At 37.0% G+C, this 19,053-nt stretch overlaps 1 protein-coding gene across 1 annotated transcript in view; it reads right to left on the bottom strand.

The window, feature by feature from the left end:
• Nucleotides 1-19,053, bottom strand: part of LOC148952515 (vesicular glutamate transporter 1-like) — a 282,421-nt gene that overhangs the window by 10,643 nt on the left and 252,725 nt on the right. The window contains exon 12 of the mRNA XM_089089939.1: nt 18,750-18,917. Coding sequence (XP_088946065.1) covers nt 18,750-18,917 — 168 coding nt within the window. The remainder of the gene's footprint in view (nt 1-18,749; nt 18,918-19,053) is intronic.

Below are 19,053 nucleotides of genomic sequence, written 5' to 3'. Positions count from 1 at the left end.
ACTAATAAATACTGTTATGAAAAGTCGTAAATAGAAAATTAAACATCCCAAACTATTGGTTTCAGACAACATTCAACTACGAAATACTAGAAAACCTCAGCTCAGAAAAGCATGAAATATCAAACTACACATCACAAATCATAATTTTCTGACAAAGCATACCTCTGAAAGGCTATGAAAACTATCTCAGAAAAGTCGAAAAGAGCAATCTATACATCCTAAATCATATGTTTCAGGCACTATACACCTATGAAAAGACTAAGAAATCCAACTAAGAAAAGCCCGGAATAGTAATTTACATATCCTAAATCATAAGTTTCAGACAGCAGTCACATACGAAATAATAAGAAACCTTAGCTCAGAAAAGTCTGAAATAGCCAACTATTCATCCCAAACCTGAAGTTTCAGACATCAAACACCTATGAGTGACTAAGAATCCTAGCTCTGAAAAGTCCAAAAAGCAAACTGCACCTCCCAAATCATAATTTTCTGAAAGGACACACATATGATAGGCTAAGAAATCTATCTCAGAAAAGTCAAAAATATCAATTTAAAAAACCAAAATCATATTTTTAATTCAAAAAAAACATACGAAAGACTAATAAAACCAGATCAGAAAAGTAAAAAAAATAGCAACCCACACATCCCAAATCATAGGTTTCAGACACCACACACATACGAAAGACTAAGAAATCCGGTTATGAACAGTCGGAAATAGCAAATTACATATCCCAAATCATAGGTTTCAGACAACACTCACCTATGAACGGCTAAGAAACCTAGCTCAGAAAAGTCAAAAATAGCAAACGAGTCATCCCAAACTATAGGTTTCAGACAACAAACACCTAAGAAAGGCTAAGAAATCCAGCTCAGAAAAGTCAAAAGTAGCAATCCACCCACCCCAAATCATAGGTTTCATACAACACACACCTATGAAAGACTAAGAAATCCAGCTCAGAAATGTCAAAAATAGCAAACTACATATCCCAAATCATCGGTTTCAGTCAACACACACCAACGAAAGACTAAGAAACCTAGCTCAGAAAAGTCAAAAATAGCAAACTATTCATCCCAAACTATTGGTTTCAGTCAACATTCACCTACGAAATACTAGAAAAACTTATCTCAGAAAAGCCTGAAATAGAAAACTATACATCCCAAATCATAATTTTCTGACAACTCATACCTATGAAAGGCTAAGAAATCCAGCTCAGAAAAGTCGAAAATAGCAAACTACACATCCCAAATCATAGGTTTCAGACACCACACACCTATGAAAGACTAAGAAATCCAACTCAGAAAAGTCAAAAATAGCAAACTACATATCCCAAATCATAAGTTTCACTCAACACACACCAACGAAAGGCTAAGAAACCTAGCTCATAAAAGCCTGAAATAGCAAACTACTCATCCAAAACTATTGGTTTCAGACAACATTCACCTAGGAAATTCTATGAAACCTTAGCTCAGAAAAGTCTGAAGTAGCAAACTACACCTCCCAAATCATAGGTTTCAGACAACACACATCAACGAAAGACGGGTGCTCGGGGAGAGCCTTTGAGGGTTTGTGGGTCCCTTGAGGGTCGGTGGTCCTGTGGGAGCTCGGGGGGACCTTTGGGGACCGGGGGATGGGCTTTGGGGGTCGGGGGATGGCATTTGGGGGTCTGGGTGGGCCTTTGAGGGTCTGTGGGTCCCTTGAGGGTCGGTGGTCCTTTGGGAGCTCGGGGGGACCTTTGGGGACCGGGGGGGGGCCTTGGGGGCGCCGGGAGGGCCTTTGGGTGCCTGGGGGACATTTGGGGACCGGTGGAGGGCCTTTGGGACCCTGTTGGTCCTTTGGGAGCTCGATGTGCCTTTGGGGGGCCCGGGGATGGCATTTGGGGGCCTGGTTGGGCCTTTGGGGCGCCGGTGGCCCTTTGGGATCTTGGGGGGCCTTTGAGTGTCCGGGGGGACAGTTGGGAGCCTGGGGGACATTTGGGGACCGGTGGAGTCCCTTTGGGAGTTTGGGGGGGCTTTGAGGACCGGGGGCTTCCTTCGGGGTTGGGGTAGGAGGATTGGAACCCTTTGGGGTTGGGTTAGAGGACCTCACAACACTCTTCAAATGAAACTTGTGTATTATAACGACCACAGAGTTTCACCATTAAATTTTCTTCTAAAATCTCTTCAAAAATCTTCTTTTAAAATGTCTCTATCTGTTTCGCCGAAATAGTTCCATAACCTGTCTAAAACGGTTTCGCCCAAATAATCCCTAAACTCAAATTCAGCGTGTTCCTTTGTTATTGGCATCTCTGTGCTAACGCATTTCAAATTAATAGGAAACCTTCTCGCGCGCTAAAACAATTCATCGCTAAGATGTTTCTTGCCTAATTATTTCCATGGCCTTTGGTTATTAATATGCTTTGGAGTTCGACCAGTAGAACTGTTCCCGAGGCAAAGACATTAATGACTTGGATCTATTCCTGGAGCAGTACCTGTCAGACATTACTAAACTTTGCCCGGAAACAATTTGATTAATGACTGACAGCAAAGTGAGAAAAATACTGTTTTTCCATTCTCACCGACAAAAACCATGAAACATACATAAATTGCTGTTGACATCCATGAAAGTGAGAAAGTTCCTGTTTTTTCATTCTCACTGACAAAAACCATAAAACCATCCATACATGTGACAAAATTCATGTTTTTCAAATTCTCACTGACAAAAACCATAAAAAATCCAGTTTTTTCAAATTCTCACTGACAAAAGTCCATAAAAACATACAAAAATGTGACAAAAGTCCTGTTTTTCAAATTCTCACTGACAAAATCCATAAAAAACATCAAATAAATCGACCGACACACATAATCATCCATGAATTATGTAAAAAAAGTTATAGGTGGCAGCAGGGGTGAGCAATGGGGGCTTTAGGGTCACCTCTACTCTCACTAACATTATAAAAGGGGAGTAACAAAAGAAAATAAAAGGAAAAGACGTACAAACAAAACACATGCATAACAATATCAATATAAAGAACTACAAATGCAAATCAGAACAATCGCACAAGAGGATGAAAAGGACCCAATCGCTTGCAGGTCTCGTCTTTTAACTTGGAGCCCAACTTATTATATGACGTCAATATATCAGTTGCATTAAACATTCGAATAATCTTACGGTTTCTATACCAACGAGGCAAATACAAAAGATATTTAAAATAACGGAAGTGCAAAACTCTATTGTCCTGCATATCACTAGTATCAAAAAATGAGCGCAAACCTGATAGAAAAAGAATGGAATGGTCGCAGTACGTTGAATAGAGTTTAACCAATGCCTTACGAGAATGTCGGCCACGATTTGGGACAATTTTAGCATAACCTGCTTTAAGCTTATTCTTAATATCTGCAAGCACACTAGCACAGATAGCTGAAATAGAAGAGCAAATACTAATCCCGAGCCAACGCAACGCAGGAGCCAGCTTAACTGAAAAAGAACTACAACTCAAATCACTACTTGGGTTCTTACCTTTGAAAACTAAATGCTCACATTTTTCAGCATTAAGCACGAGGCCAATTTTTTCAAAAAACTTAGGAACAAACTGGGTAGACTTAGCTAGGGTGAATTTTGAACGGCTAATAAGTAATAAATCATCTGCATAAGCAATATAAGATAAATTAGTTAGACCCGTAAAACATGACGGAAAAACACGAGAAAGCACAGGGTATAAACAAGCATTAAAAAGGTATGGTGACAGAACCCCCCCCCCTGCCTAAGTCCAGACCGAATAGGAATATTACCAAAAAAGATCTCTCCTGACCGAAGCGAACATATGAATTTGCATACCAAAAACGAAGGACACATATAAGAGATGAATTCACTCCAAGCTGGGTAAGAGAATACCATAGTTGGCAGTGACAAACAGAGTCAAAGGCTTTTGAAATATCTAACGCACATAAATGAAGTTCAGAGCCATCTTTTCGTGCTTGAATTAAAAAAGAAGCAAGAATTCGATGCGCATGTTGGCATCCTATATTCGGTTTAAACCCAAATTGATTGGACACATAATCAACTTTTGGAAGAATTTCAGGAAGCAGGACCTATTCGAAAACTTTGCTCAGCGAACAGCCTTTCGTAAAAGGTCTGTATGATGCGCAATTAGTCGGATCTTTCCTACTTTTAAGAATCGAAGTGAAACTCCCGCACAAAAAAGAATCAGGCACCAAAGACGTACATAGACAAATTTGAAATAATAACTGCAAATGATAAATCAATTCTTTCAAATCAATATGAAGGTTAAAAACACTATCACCATTAATATCACATGATTTAGATTTTAAATTGCTAACACAACGAATCACACGGTCAGCAGAAACGGGAGGCACATGACCTTGGTAAATTTTCGCAAGTGATGCATAAGAACAAAGGCTAGCAAACTGAGAGTGAACCGCATAATTCATAATATTAAAAATCTTATTATAATGATTAATCCAAGAGGCATTAGGGATCCGATCGGCATTAGGAGTTTAATCAAATTTCGCAACATTAATCACTTGTTTCCACTGACTAGAGGTCTTCGGAAATTCCATACCATTGTACCTTACTTTACGAAGATAACGTTTAAATTCCAACTTCGTTTCCTGTTTAATGTCAAAAAGGTGACCCCTTAAAGGGCGGCCACGCGCTACCCAAATTCTAAGCCACAATTTTGCACGATTTTTACAATTTTTAAATCAGGGTCAGATTTTCATATTGAACCTCTAGTCTTAAGCTTAAAACGACAAAGCGGGACAGCCACTTCTTCAGCTTTTTTCAGGCAGGAAAAAATTTGGCTGTAATATATATTGAGCTGAACGCGAGCTTGTGGGGATATAACACTGGTACAGAGTAAATTAAATGGAACTTTAATCGTAGACAAAAGAAGATCAACAGTTGATAGATATAGAGGCCAGTCAGCTTTATTCCAGTCTCTTTTTGTGATTAAATAAAAAAAACAAGTTTTTTAATCTGAAAGTAAGGTGCGACATCAAAACATAAAACAAACAGAAATTATTCCGTATATGAAAGGGGCTGTCCCCTCCTCAACGCCTCGCTCTTTAAGCTGAAGTTTTTTATTGTTTTAAAAAATAAAGTTGTGAGACAGAGTCAAACTTTATCGTAAAGAGCGAGGCGTTGAGGAGGGGACAGCCCCTTTCATATACGGAATAATTTCTGGTCGGTGTAAGTTTTAATGTCGCTCCTTACTTTCAGTTTAAAAAACTTGTTTTTTTTATTTAATTTCTGATCGTTTTTTAGTTAATGCAGCTTTTATTTACATAAAAATTTTACTTTTCTTTTGCTAAATGGATGTATTTACAAATTAACTTACGTAACTAACTTCTATATTCGTATATTTTTCTTCTGACAAAATATACAAAGTTGCAGATTTTTGCAGATATGAGCTTGAAACCTATGTAATAGGGTTTTCTGATACGCTGAATCAGACGATGTGATTTTCATTAAAATTCTTTCACTTGTAGGGGATGTTTCCACCCTCTTTAAAAAATCGAGTAGATTTTCTCAGGCTCGTAGCCTTTGATGAGTAATACTAAACTTAATAAAATTTATATATTTAGGATCAGCATTATAAACACATTCTTTTGATACATTTATTGACATCAAAATTCCGTTTTAAAAGTTTCGATTACTATTGAGCCGTATCGCTTGTTTTTTTATTGTTTTTTTTTTATTACATATATGTTATTACGTATATTAGGGGGTTATCTCCGTAGTGAATAAAAAGCTCTTTAAGTTAAAAGCTAAAAAAAATTTTGATTCACAAACCCCAGAATAAAAAAGGCCGTTTAATTAGAATAGATAGCTCTTTTGAAAGCAATAAAAAAAAATGTAGCGTAAAGAGCGAGGTATTGACTTGAGGGAGAACCCCCTCACATGCGTTATAATTTCTGTTGGTTTTAAGTTCTAATATTCCTTCTTACATTTCAGTTGAAAAAACTTTTTTTTTTTATTTAATTTCTGCTCGTTTTTTAAATAATGCTTGGAAATCCGGCGCCCCCTTCATCGAAATGTCCCTTACCCCAAAGAAACATCCTCCACGGAAATATTCTCCAGGGTAACCCCCTCCTCTAGCCCCCCCTCCAGAAAAAATCCTTCCTGAAAATGGTTGTATACTTCCCAATAACCAATAAATAATGCTGGCAAGTCCGGGGCCCCCTTCATGGCAATTTCCCTTCCCCCCTGAAAACTTCCTTCATGAACCGATCCTCCAACATAACCACCGACCCACCCGTCCCTCCCACTACCCGAAAAAAACCCTCCTGAAAACTTCTGTATACTTCCCCATAACCCAAACTATATGTTAACATTGGGTAAAGTTCATAACTTTTAGCCCTCCCTCTGGGAACTTCGGGGGATTAAGTCATCCTAAAAGACAAATTTATCATATTTTCGACCATGCTGAACAAAATGGCTATCTCAAAATTTTGATCGGGTGACTTTGGGAAAAAAATTAGCGTGGGAGGGGGCCTAGTTGCCCTCCATTTTTTTTGGTCACTTAAAATGGGCACTATAAATTTTAATTTCCTTTCCAATGAGCCCTCCCACGATTTTTTAGGACCACTGGGTGGTTACGATCACCCCTGGTTAAAAAACAAAAAAAAAAAAAAAAATAAAAAAATAAAAACACATCCGTGATCTTTCTTCTGGCAAAATACGTAAAATTCCACATTTTTGTAGATAGGAACTTGAAACCTCTACAGTAGGGTTCTCTGATACGCTGAATATGATGGTGTGATTTTAACTAAGGGTCTATAGCTTTTAGGGGGTCTTTCCCCTTTTTTTGAAAATCAGCCAAATTTTTCTCAGGCGCGTAACTTTTGATGGGTAGCACTAAACTTGATGAAAATTATATATTTGAAATCAGCATTGAAATCTGATTCTTTTGATCCCATGATACGCTGAATATGATGGTGTGATTTTCATTAAGGTTCTATAGCTTTTAGGGGGTCTTTCCTCCTTTTTTTGAAAATCAGCCAAATTTTCTCAGGCACGTAACTTTTGATGGGTAAGATTAAACTTAATGAAACTTATATATTTGAAATCAGAATTAAAATCTGATTCTTTTGATGTATCTATTGGTATCAAAATCCCGTTTTTTAGAGTTTCGGTTACCATTGAGCCGGGTCGCTCCTAACTTACAGTTCGTTACCACGAACTGTTTGATAATTAGCATGAACTGTTTGATTGCATGGTACCTGATAATCAAGCCGTATCCAGGGGAGTGTTTTCGGTTTTAAAACCCCCTCCTAAGTTTTTTACGACTCGTAATAACAAAACGAAAATATATATAGACGAATTTCGACGTGTATTCGTACACCCCCCCCCCGTATAAATATAAAAAACCCGTATAAATATAAAAAAAAACCCTCCTAAGTTTTTTACGACTCGTAAGAACAAAACGAAAATATATATAGACGAACTTCGACGTGTATTCGTACACCCCCCCCTCCCCCGAAAAATAACATGTCATCTCGAATAAAAATATATGAAGGGGGCTGTCCCCGCCTCAACGCCTCGCTCTTTACGCGAAAGTTTTTTTATTGTTTAAAAAAAATAGAGTTGTGAGAAAGTCAACCATTGAGCCGGGTCGCTCCTTACTTACAGTTCGTTACCACGAGCTGTTTGATAATTAGCATGAACTGTTTGATTGCATGGTACCTGATAATCAAGCCGTATCCAGGGGAGTGTTTTCGGGTTTAAACCCCCCTCCTAAGTTTTTTACGACTCGGAAGAACAAAACAAAAATATCTCTAGACGACGTTCGACGAGTCTTCGTACACCCCCCCTCCCCCGAAAAATAACATGTCATCTCGAATAAAAATATATGAAGGGGGCTGTCCCCTCCTCAACGCCTCGCTCTTTGCGCTAAAGTTTTTTATTGTTTAAAAAAAATATAGTTGTGAGAAAGTCAAACTTTAGCGTAAAGAGCGAGGTGTTGAGGTGGGCACTGCCCCTTCATATACGGAATAATTTCTGTTCTTTTTAAGTTTTAACGTCGTTCCTTACTTTCAGTTAAAAAAACTTGTTTTTTTTATTTAATTTTTGAACGTTTTTGAATTAATGCAGGTTTTGATTTTGGCTCACCGTACATAAATAATTAAAACAAAATTTGAATATTAATTTAGCCATTTAAATGGCTGTTTCTCGAAACTTGTTTAATTTTATTTACGAACGTTTTTATTAGTAATAAATATACGTAACTTAGAATTAACTTACGTAACGAACTTCTATATTCATAAATTTTTAACACGTATATTAGGGGGTTCGCCCCCTAGTCAATACCCTGCACTTTAAACTATAGTTCGAATTTTTTTTCCAGTTCTTTAAAAATGACCTCTTAATCACAACCAGTTGATCAGTTGAAAAACTTGTTTTTTTTTTATTTAATTCCTGATCTTTTTCTTTAATAATGCTGGGAAATCCGTCGCCCCCTGCATAGCAATGTCCCTTCCCCCATGAAAACTTCCTTCATGGAAAGATCCTTCCATATAGCCCCCGACCCGCGCCGGCCCCCACCAACCAGAAAAAAACACCTCAGAAAAAGTCTGTATACATCACAATAACCAATAAAAAATGTTAACAGTGAGTAAAGTTCATAACTTTCAGCCCTCCCCCTGGGGACTTTGGGGGACCAAGTCATCCTAAAAGACATTTTTATCATATTTTCGAACACGTTGAACAGAATGGCCGTCTTAAATTTTTGGTTATGTGACCTTGGAAAAAAAATGAGTATGGGAGGGTCTGTAGTTGCACTCCATTTTTTTTGGTTGCTTAAAAATCGCAATGTAAATTATAGTTTCCGTTCAAATGAGCCGCCTCTTATAATATTCCCGAACCATTGGGTCGATACGATCACCCCTGAGGAAAAAAAACCAGAAAACACAAAAACAAACAAACAAACAAACAAATAAACACGCATCCGTGATCTTTCTTTTGGCAAAAAATGGAAAATTCCACATTTTTGTAGATAGGAGCTTGAAACCTCTACAGTAGGGTTCTCTGATACGCTGAATATGATGGTGTGATTTTCATTAAGGTTATATAACTTTTAGGGGGTCTTTCCTCCTTTTTTTCGAAAATCAGCCAAATTTTCTCAGGCACGTAACTTTTGATGGGTAAGATTAAACTTAATGAAACTTATATATTTGAAATCAGAATTAAAATCTGATTCTTTTGATGTATCTATTGGTATCAAAATCCCGTTTTTTAGAGTTTCGGTTACCATTGAGCCGGGTCGCTCCTTACTTACAGTTCGTTACCACGAACTGTTTGATCCACTTTTTGTAATTAGTACATAAGTTCTGTTCAGCCCGAGTCGAATTGATGGTGACAGTGGCTGAAAGGGGCAGATGGTCATAATCACGTTCATCCTGTTCAATGTGAATGTCGCTAATAGAAACACCAGAAGAAACAACACAATGACCAATATCAGACAATGAACCGCTATTATATATGTATGAATGGGATGCATCTTTATCCAAAACCCGATAGCCATTAGGTAACGAATCCAAAAATAAATCAGTCTGCGTTGAGGTAGAGTTTATATCACAGTTCGTATCGCCTAACAGGATCCAATCCAATCCATTGCTCTCAACACTAACAAGAAGGGTCTTTGGCGATCAAAGTATAATCATCTACTGAACAAGTACTGACAAAACTCTCCAAAAGTGACCCCGCGTACCTCAGTGCCTCTAGACGCAAAATGTTGTACTACTTAATCGCTCCGAGCCAAAGTACTTTGCTCCCAGCCAATAAATTATCCCAGCCAATAGAGCGTGATTCAGGCGACGAGTTACCCGGAAATTTATATTGAATTGTGTAACTAAGGGTCTTAAAAATAACCTAAGGGTCTGTGTAAATTGTGTAACAAAGGGTCACTTTTTTGTGTGGAGAGGATAGGTTTTGTCAGTACTTGTTCAGTAGATGATTATACTTTGTTGGCGATGCACATGCTTTAGTATACCAGCGTTGCCAGATAGGCTTATTTTACGCCAAACTGGCTTATTTTGTTGGCGACTGGCGTGAAAATTTTTGGGACTGGCTTGTGGCTTAAAACTTGGCTATTTTATTTTGAGCTGGCTTATTTCTTGGCGTGATTTACTTTTTCAGGAAGAATTTGTATTTTTTGGAAATTCATCCGATTTTCGAACGAACGAACGAACGAATGCTCACGAAAGGTCAAAATCACGTTTTAACTCTATGGTCAAAATACGAATCTAACCGCGGCAGTGCGGTGGAGTTTTCAAATCCTAAGAGACACGTGGCTTCGTAACAACAGCATAAAAAGCATTAGCCATTAAGTCATGGGGTTCAACTACAGCTGAAGGTACAGTATATTAGCTGTTACTTGTTAGTATAGAATAACGCCAGGAATCAACCTCATAACAGACATGTCTGTAACATCTACAGATCCTGTTTAGCTGTTTAGTTCATGTGAGTCGTCCAGGAGTCGTCATGCTATCGTCATGTACGCTCTAGCTATTTTCTGTGGTTTGTATCTCTGTACAAACAATTTGGGTACACAGCCTAGCCCACTGGGTACACATCTCAATGCATCGGGTACTGCCCCCAATATATTAGGTACCCCCATACCCGTTTTCACGTTTCTTCTAGGCCTATTCTGAGAAGATACATTTATTTATAGTTGAGGTTTTCTTTGCATCACTTCAGTTTAAATATGCTCAAAGGAAGAAGCAAACTGGTCATGAATTTTCTCAGAATACATGCAAAAGTGAAAATCGGTATGGGGCAGTTAGGGATATTAATTGTTTTATGTACTACCATCAACATAATGTACTACTTCAGCCCTGCAGTAGTACCCCACAGGATCTGTACCTAAGAATTTGAGTACAACACCCCACAATCAGTACTACATTAAACATGGCATAGGTCCTACTACGCTATATATGGAGTAGGTCCTGCTACGCTATATATGGAGTAGTACACTAGGTTAGATGTAGGTATCAAATTCTGAGGTACAGATCCTGTGGTATACTACTACAGTGGTGAAGGAGTACATTATATGTTGAGGGTTGTACATAAAACAATTAATCCCTAACTGGTATGGGGGGGGGGGTACCCAATGCATTGAGGTGTGTACCTCAATGTATTGGCTACCAGCAAATTGGGTACATGCCACAGAAAAATAGCTGGTGTACATGACTGGTTTGCACCCCCATTTTTAGCGGTGATGAGCATCAGCTTGTGACATAAGCAAACCTGAAGCAATCAATCTTGTTTCAGACTCATGTGATAATAAACCAATGATCTAATGATCTTTTTTGTTTTTGTCTGCGGGTTACGGTTACGGTTAATGCATCTTTATGTCCAACCAATACATAAGGGCTGGGACAAAATTTTAAGAATTTGTTCTGGGATTAACTCTATTGCGCCAAAAAGAACCTCTGACTGAATCGAAATGTTGACATTAAAACGCCTTGGGTCACAGAGTATCATTATAGTAATCGGAGGTCCGACTCAGTGAAATTATGGGATACAGAAATTGCGGCGCACACACGGACAGTGCTCGAACTAACACAGGAGAAATCAAGCTGGTGGGCGTCCTCGTCAATAATTTTCCCCGAACTGTTGGACAGGAAAGTAAGCACGGTAGAGCATTTTCTGAACATAGCGCGCAGGAATTTCTGTAAAGTCTCTAGAGTTCCACATGGGGTAGCGGTTTATCGCAATTGTACTAAATGCAGCCTCAAAATAATCTCTACACTGGAACTGAACTTCCTCAAGCCAGGGAACGACTTGAAAGGTGGATAATGCCAGTAGGATCAATGGACCTGACTAGTGGTGAGTATTTCTATAAAACGGCCGTCAAAACTTGGACACCTTTAAAAGTAAAGTTAGATTTTGGGCAAAAAATTGTCTGGCTTATTTTTGGCTTGTTTTTCAAAGGCTACGGCTTACTTTTTTGTTCACGTTAGTATACTTTGATAGAGAAGAAAAGGATCTTTGGTCGCAAGGGAGGTATACATTAATAAGAATTAGGTTAGCAAAACGGATTGCAATGAAATAATCACATTCACGATAACACACAGGGGATAGCGGGACTAGTTAATGTTTTAATAGGCAGGCCAGCCCGCCTGAAGGTCTTCCGGAAGTTTTTCGGGCACTTCTAGTGAAAACCAAGTGTTCTTTACTCCTGCGAACGGAATTCAATATATGAGTAAGTAGCTTTAATGAAAAAACTAAAATTTATTTTGTATTTAACGAAAATTCTGAGCAAGACAAAATCGGGTCAAGTTTAACATGCCGTGGTCTTTATGGTACCCCCTTCTTACTTCAAGATCTGAATAACTTAGCTAAAGATTTTTAGAAAACGTTCAAGATTTTAAAATGATATTTAAGATGGGATCTACAAAGATTTGCACTACTCAATACCTTATGAAAGTGTTACCTAATATCACAAATTTATTTTCACAGAAAACTTTTATTAATAAGACCATAATTGAAGGGTTTGAATAAACGAGTCAAACTAAAAACGAACAGAAAATAAGAGGAGTATGGTTGACACCCCCCCCCCCGTACCCTTAAAGACCAGAACATAATTTGTACTTCGGGGGAAAAGTTGCATGGGCGAAGAGCTGACACCCACCAATAATTTTTGACTCTTAAAGAGAGCATTATTAAAATGAAATTGAAAATAGGATCGACAAAGATGTGTACTAGTCAATACACTATGAAAAGAGTTACATAATATCACAAATTTATTTTCGCAGAAAACTTCTATTAATAATACCATAATTGAAGGATTTAAATACCCGAGTCAAACTCACAACGAACAGAACCTAAGAGGAGTACGACTGACAGCCCCCCGTACCCTTAGACACCAGAACATAATTTATACTTCCGGCGAAAAATTGCATGGGAGGAGAGCTGACGCCCTTCAATCATTTTTTGAATCTTAGGAAAGGGCACTAAAACTTTCAGTTTCCAACCAAATGAGACCATTCCGAAAAATTCTTTCCTATAAAGTACCTTAGTGAAAAAAACACTTCCTCTTTACTTAGGCAGCATGACCTTTTTATTTCATGAAAAAAAACTAGGATATATGTCTAATCTATCTTAACCATGTGTGATAATATTTGAAAAAACTAAAGATTACAATTGTTTTCATTCAACAAAATACAATAGGGTTTATGTCTTATTTCATATGCTTGTTTTGGTAACAAAAAATATTGTTGTTCACACAATTTATGAAAACACCATATTCTTGTTCATAAAACATGTGAAAAAAATAATGAAAAATACACAAAGACTCTACAAACAAAGAAATACTTCTTTCATCTGCATAGACAGCAGAAGAATATGCATGTTGAACAACACGATATTTATTACTTTAAACAACCATAAATTCTTCACTATAGACAAGAGCAACGAAAATAAGAACAGTTGAACTAAAAACACCATAACCAGTAAGACCCCAAATCAATTTGGGTGGAGATATGAGTGAGATACAGACCTCTGGTTATGTTGATCCTGTAGCCATGGATGCTATATTGAATGCGATAGAAAGCATCTGGAACCCTCAAGATTTGACTCGGGACGATCTTATTGACAAATGTCATAGAGAAACAGATGAAAATTTAGAGCAACTAGATATGGACAGATTGAGTCGGGATGAGCCCAATGAGTCATTTTATAGAGATTAGAATAAAATTTTAGAGCAAATTGATTTAGATTTGATATGTTGTAATCATACCCATCTAGGTAGAAGAAACCACGACAATATATTGAACCCTCAAATATCAAGTCCTTCAATTATTAGGCCCAACTCTAGTGCAGGAAGAGAACGTGTAAGGGACCTTTTAAAAATGCAAAAAACAATACTCATAGTCTAATATTTAAAGCAAGAGATTTACGGAGGTTTGCAATGTTAAATTTAACTTTTAAAACGAAGTATTCAGTCAATAATAATAATAATAATAATAATTTTATTTCAACCCTTCATACAAATACATGTAAATGCTCGAAGGAATTATACAAACGAAAGAAAAAAATAAAGAAAAAAATCACATAACGCTACAAAACAAAATTAAATTGCGATAGCTATGGAAAAGAGAAAACAAACGAAATCAAAATCAGGATTTTAATGCACAAGACTAGCCAATGGAAAGTCGTGTATTGTTCTATTTCGACTTTTGAAACGGGTATACAACTCATCCATTTTCTTACTTAACTCAAAAATATAATACTTCTGCGAAACATAAGAGTTTCTGAACCATATGGGAATTCCCAATAAATATTTACAATACCAAAAAAAATTGAACGAATTTGGTTACGTTAGGTTTTACTAAAGCAATTCCATAAAGGGGTTAAAAAAAAAAGACATGTGGCGCGAACATGGCGTTACAGAGACGACCGAGCGTAATTTTGTCCAATTGACCTTTAGTTCGTGCTAGCATACCGTAAGTTTTTCGCAGTTTTTCTTTAAGTGCTGCAATAGATAGATTTTTAGTAGCTTTGATAGAATTCCCATACCGGAGTCCGACATATTCAAACTTATCCTTTTGGAGAACTATCTTCTCACAAACAACACCAACACAATTTGACTACGTTTCCTCATTCAAAATGAAAGATTCAGTCTTAGACGGCTATAATGCTAGCTCAATATAACCAAGTACAGACGACACGGCATTAACAGCTTTTTGTAAAGATTCTAAATTACCAATTATCAGAAGTAAATCATCTGCATAAGATAGATGACTAGCATAAATTCCATCATCTATCAAAAAATCTTCTATCGATTTTGTTTCAGAACGTATTGCATTGTTAAATATCACAGGGCTGATTACTGAGCCTTGTTTAACACCCCTAAGTATATCTATAGGTCCAGAAAGCTGTCCGGCAGACCGAATTCTTACTTTAGATTTTCGATACCATTGCCACAGACAATTACAAAAAAAGGGATCAACTCCTGCCCTTAGTAGTGACAAGACTGCTTGCAAATGTAAGACAGAATCAAACACCTTTGATATGTATATTGCACAGACAAATAACGGAGTTTTTTGTTTCTTAAACTTTTCAACAATTGAAATAAAAGTTGCATTTGCATTCTGAACAACAAGACCGGACCGGAAACCGAACTGATTGTCACCCGTATCCGCTCGTGCTGCCACTATAGGGCACAGTATCTTCTCCAGTAACTTTGCTAGAACTGAATAAATAGTGATGGGCCTGTACGAAGAACAATCTTTAAGGTTTTACCCCGTCTTATGAACGCAGGTAACGACCCCCTGGCACAAACATTGTGGGACAGACTGTTGTGATACTATAGCTTGGAACAATAAAGCTATGTGGCTAAACAGTTTAGGGATACCATGCATCAGATGTTCCGGCTGAATACCATCTGCTCCAGGCGACTTCCATAAAGGAAGAGGACGAAAAAAAGATCTAACACACGACGGGGTAATAGTAAGCCAGTTACTGTATGGGTTTAGTCAATCAAAATGATGCATCAGAATGTCTCGGAAATTACTTTCAAATAATGGAGGATCAGCTGCAAACATTGAAGAAAAATATTCAAACCATCTTTTTATTTCAATGCTATCAGGCGGTGACGAAGAAGAACGGATGAGTTTAGACACTTCTTGCTATAGATGACGAGGATTATTTTTTATTTCCCGCGATAGCTCCTTAACCCGACTTCTTTTCCAAGATTTCACCTTCTTTTGATATTGGTGTTTACTCGACTTCATAATTTTGAAAACCCACCCTGATCCTGGTCTTTCACAGTCAACCCAGAGTTGTGTCCAAAACACATGGCGAGACTTGTCAACCTTCAAACCAGGAAATTCTGACCAGCCTCTCTTACGGGTATTCAGCTTTACTTTTTTCGACGGAACTGCAACGGATGCAGCCATTTCCATACTATGCACCAGTTTAAGCAAATAACAACTCAAATTGAGAAGCCAGTCAGATTTTACCCGCGAGAGCAAATGAAACGGAACCCTTATGTTATCTAAGTACGAATCAAGTAGCATCTGGTAAGTAAATATATCAATACGACTCCAGTTCTGTTTAGTGAACCACTTGGGTCTAGAGGGACCATATGTCTCAAAAGAACTGAGTGGTAAATGAAACTCAAGATGCAAATGGTCACTTAAAAGAAAGTCGTCAGAAACATTAACTGTTTGCTGCTGGAGATCCCCCATATCAGTAAACACGAAATCGAGATCAGAAGTGCTACCACTATTATGTACATAGGTAAACGATCTATTTTTCTGTAGACAATAGAAATTTTGCGGCAATGTAGCATTTAACATTTGTGAGCGACCAATGGTATTATCATTAATGTCCGTATTAAAATCACCCATAATAACACAAAATCTACGGGTAAGAGCTATTCTTTTAAGTAATTTCGACAATGACGAGCAGGCAGACGCAAACTTCTCACTCGGTCTGTCATTCCTATAATTTGTAGGCATATAAACACAAACAGCAATAAAACCACTAAATTCCACCGCAAGACATACATCATTAGACCCAAATAGATTACAACTACCCTTTTTTCTAACAGCTATCATTTAGCCCCCTGAGGGTCGACCCCCAGTACTTTTAGCTGAGTAGATAAAATACTGATGATCAGAAGAAGTAATCAGTCTTGTGCTATTATTTTCATTAAGCAGATGCTCATTAACACAAATTATATCGAAAGCACCATACACTATTTGAAATGTGTCTAATTTTTCTCTAGCACCGTTTATGTTTTGACAGAACAAACGTACTTCGCCATTTATCTAGTCGGTTTACTATTTATGTTCTTCGGCGCAACTTGGTCTGGAATTGTACCACGAGCTGCTTTTTTTAGGTTTGGGTCCCGAAAGCTGTTACTTGCATGGTTGGATCCGCAGTTGGCGCACTTGAGCACATCTGAGGTGCACTCGGAGTAGCTATGATCACAAGCACACTTTCTACATTTAGTTTCCTTCTGACATTGGTTTGCATGATGACCAAAACCTTGACATTTATAGCACTACAGCGGCTTTACAAGGGGCTTTGACACAGAAAACATGGTGTATTCCACTTTGATTCCAAACTTGAGAGCCTGATCGAAGTCAATCTTAGTAGTGAACGTGAGCTGAACAACTGAGGAATTTCCAAAGCTCTTGGCTTGGGAAACACCGCTAATTAGGTTGGGAATAGTTGAAACGTCGTAATCTTTGTCAACGTAAATGGTCCAGAGATATTCCGAGCGCAGTACCTGGCTATGGATATTTTGTTATAACTTTATAATGTATATAAACCTTATAAATATTAATAAAAATATATATATTTACATAAAAACTGTTTTCTTAATTTTATACAATCTTTTTTTTTTGATGGAATGTCTTGACAATAATTATTTAAATTTCCGAAGTGAGTGAAATCTGAGCGGACAATCTTCCTTGTTACCCAAGGAATTCTTGGGGTTTGTAATTCTATAGATCTATAGTTCTTAGGGTTTTCAGTTATGTTGATTGAAAGGGTTTAGTTTTTGTTTCCATTTAACACCATTTCCTAGGGCCTCTCGGCAATAGTTGAAATTGTCAAAAATATATCTGCTATGACTATTACTATGTCTGTGTATTTTTATTTTTTCAGTTGGTACAATGTTCGGTGTAATTGACTCCGAGTATATTGAATTGATATATTCATCTATATATATATGAATATTGATATATTCATTTATATATGGAACAAATAAATATTTATTACGTAATGGCCATCGTCTATTTCTCACGAATTATCCATTAAATTAACCTGTTTTGTTCTCTTAAAAAAATGCTTATTCAATTGGAAATTAGAAAGTAAATTGAATAGGGAAATTCAATAGGAAATTCAATAGGGAAGAGAAAGTAAATTGAATGTGGCATCGTTTTTGAAGTGACATTTTTTATTATAACATTTTTTATTATAATAATGTAGTGATCGGTATATCTATAAATGAAATATCAAATATAATATGTTCAAGTATGATAAAAAACGATGAAGTGCAACATTAAATTTTATAAATCGAAATAGCTTTTCTTATAGAATCATAATACCGATCAATGGTAATGATTATGAAATAAAAAAAATAGTACAATAGGAAATTCAAGAAACATGTAGTTTTTCGACGTGCAAGCACTTTATGTTAAAGAAAATATCCCAACGGATAAGGTCCTAACAGAAGAATGTTATAAGAACATTCTATTATTCAATTTGGAGGACTTCAAAGGTGAGAAATACCTGCATTGACTCATGGCCTAGAATATGATGTATGATGTTTCGCTCAATGGGTGCCTAAGAAGATACCTGATAAGAAAAAATGTATCAGATATCCGAAGAACTAAACTTTTGCCCCTTCTATCGATAAGAATAGAAAAGCGGTAATGCTTTAAGTGAATCTAACCTTGAAAATTGAACAAAATACCAAAAACTACCCAAGAGCCATTTTAATGACTAAAAATGAGTGACACTATAGTATGTGATCAGTTGCTAAGGTCAAAGCTACAAAAGAAACTAAATTGAATGTGTGTTTTTTTTTTTACCAATTTTTACCAATCTGGTAGAAATATGAATTACCCTGTTGGACAAAACTAAGAAAAAGAAGAAAAAAACCTTTTACTGACTCCTTAATAGTGGTAAATATGACAAAGCAGATGTAAACAATCACAATCTTGACTCTCAACCGACGAAATTTTGAAAACGACAACCCTGGTTAGTAATATAGCTAATAATAACAGTTTACCTGCTTCTGCAAGCCGTTTTCTTTATTTAGAGGAATTTTGACAGTTTCACCCTCAATACGTTCTGCCCAAGGCTGCAGCTCTCCAGAAGCGAAGATTGCATAAAAAATGACCCCTAAAAAGTGAATCACTCCAGCTATCACGAACACAGTTTGCCATTCTTCCACAGCCTGGAAAATAAATTATTGTCATCATAAGATTGGAAAATCTATAGATGGTGGTAAAACAGCTATTTTGTCCACGAAAAATTGTTTTTATAAAAATTGGCACTTCATTTCTAATGTAATACAATATTAATTATAGCAA

The sequence above is a fragment of the Artemia sp. Qi Xiang Cuo genome, chromosome 5 (assembly GCF_049724085.1).
Source record: "Artemia sp. Qi Xiang Cuo chromosome 5, ASM4972408v1, whole genome shotgun sequence".
Lineage (NCBI taxonomy): Eukaryota > Metazoa > Arthropoda > Branchiopoda > Anostraca > Artemiidae > Artemia > Artemia sp. Qi Xiang Cuo.
The sequence above is the reverse complement of the archived record's forward strand: the minus strand, read 5'-3'. Positions and strand labels throughout refer to the sequence as shown.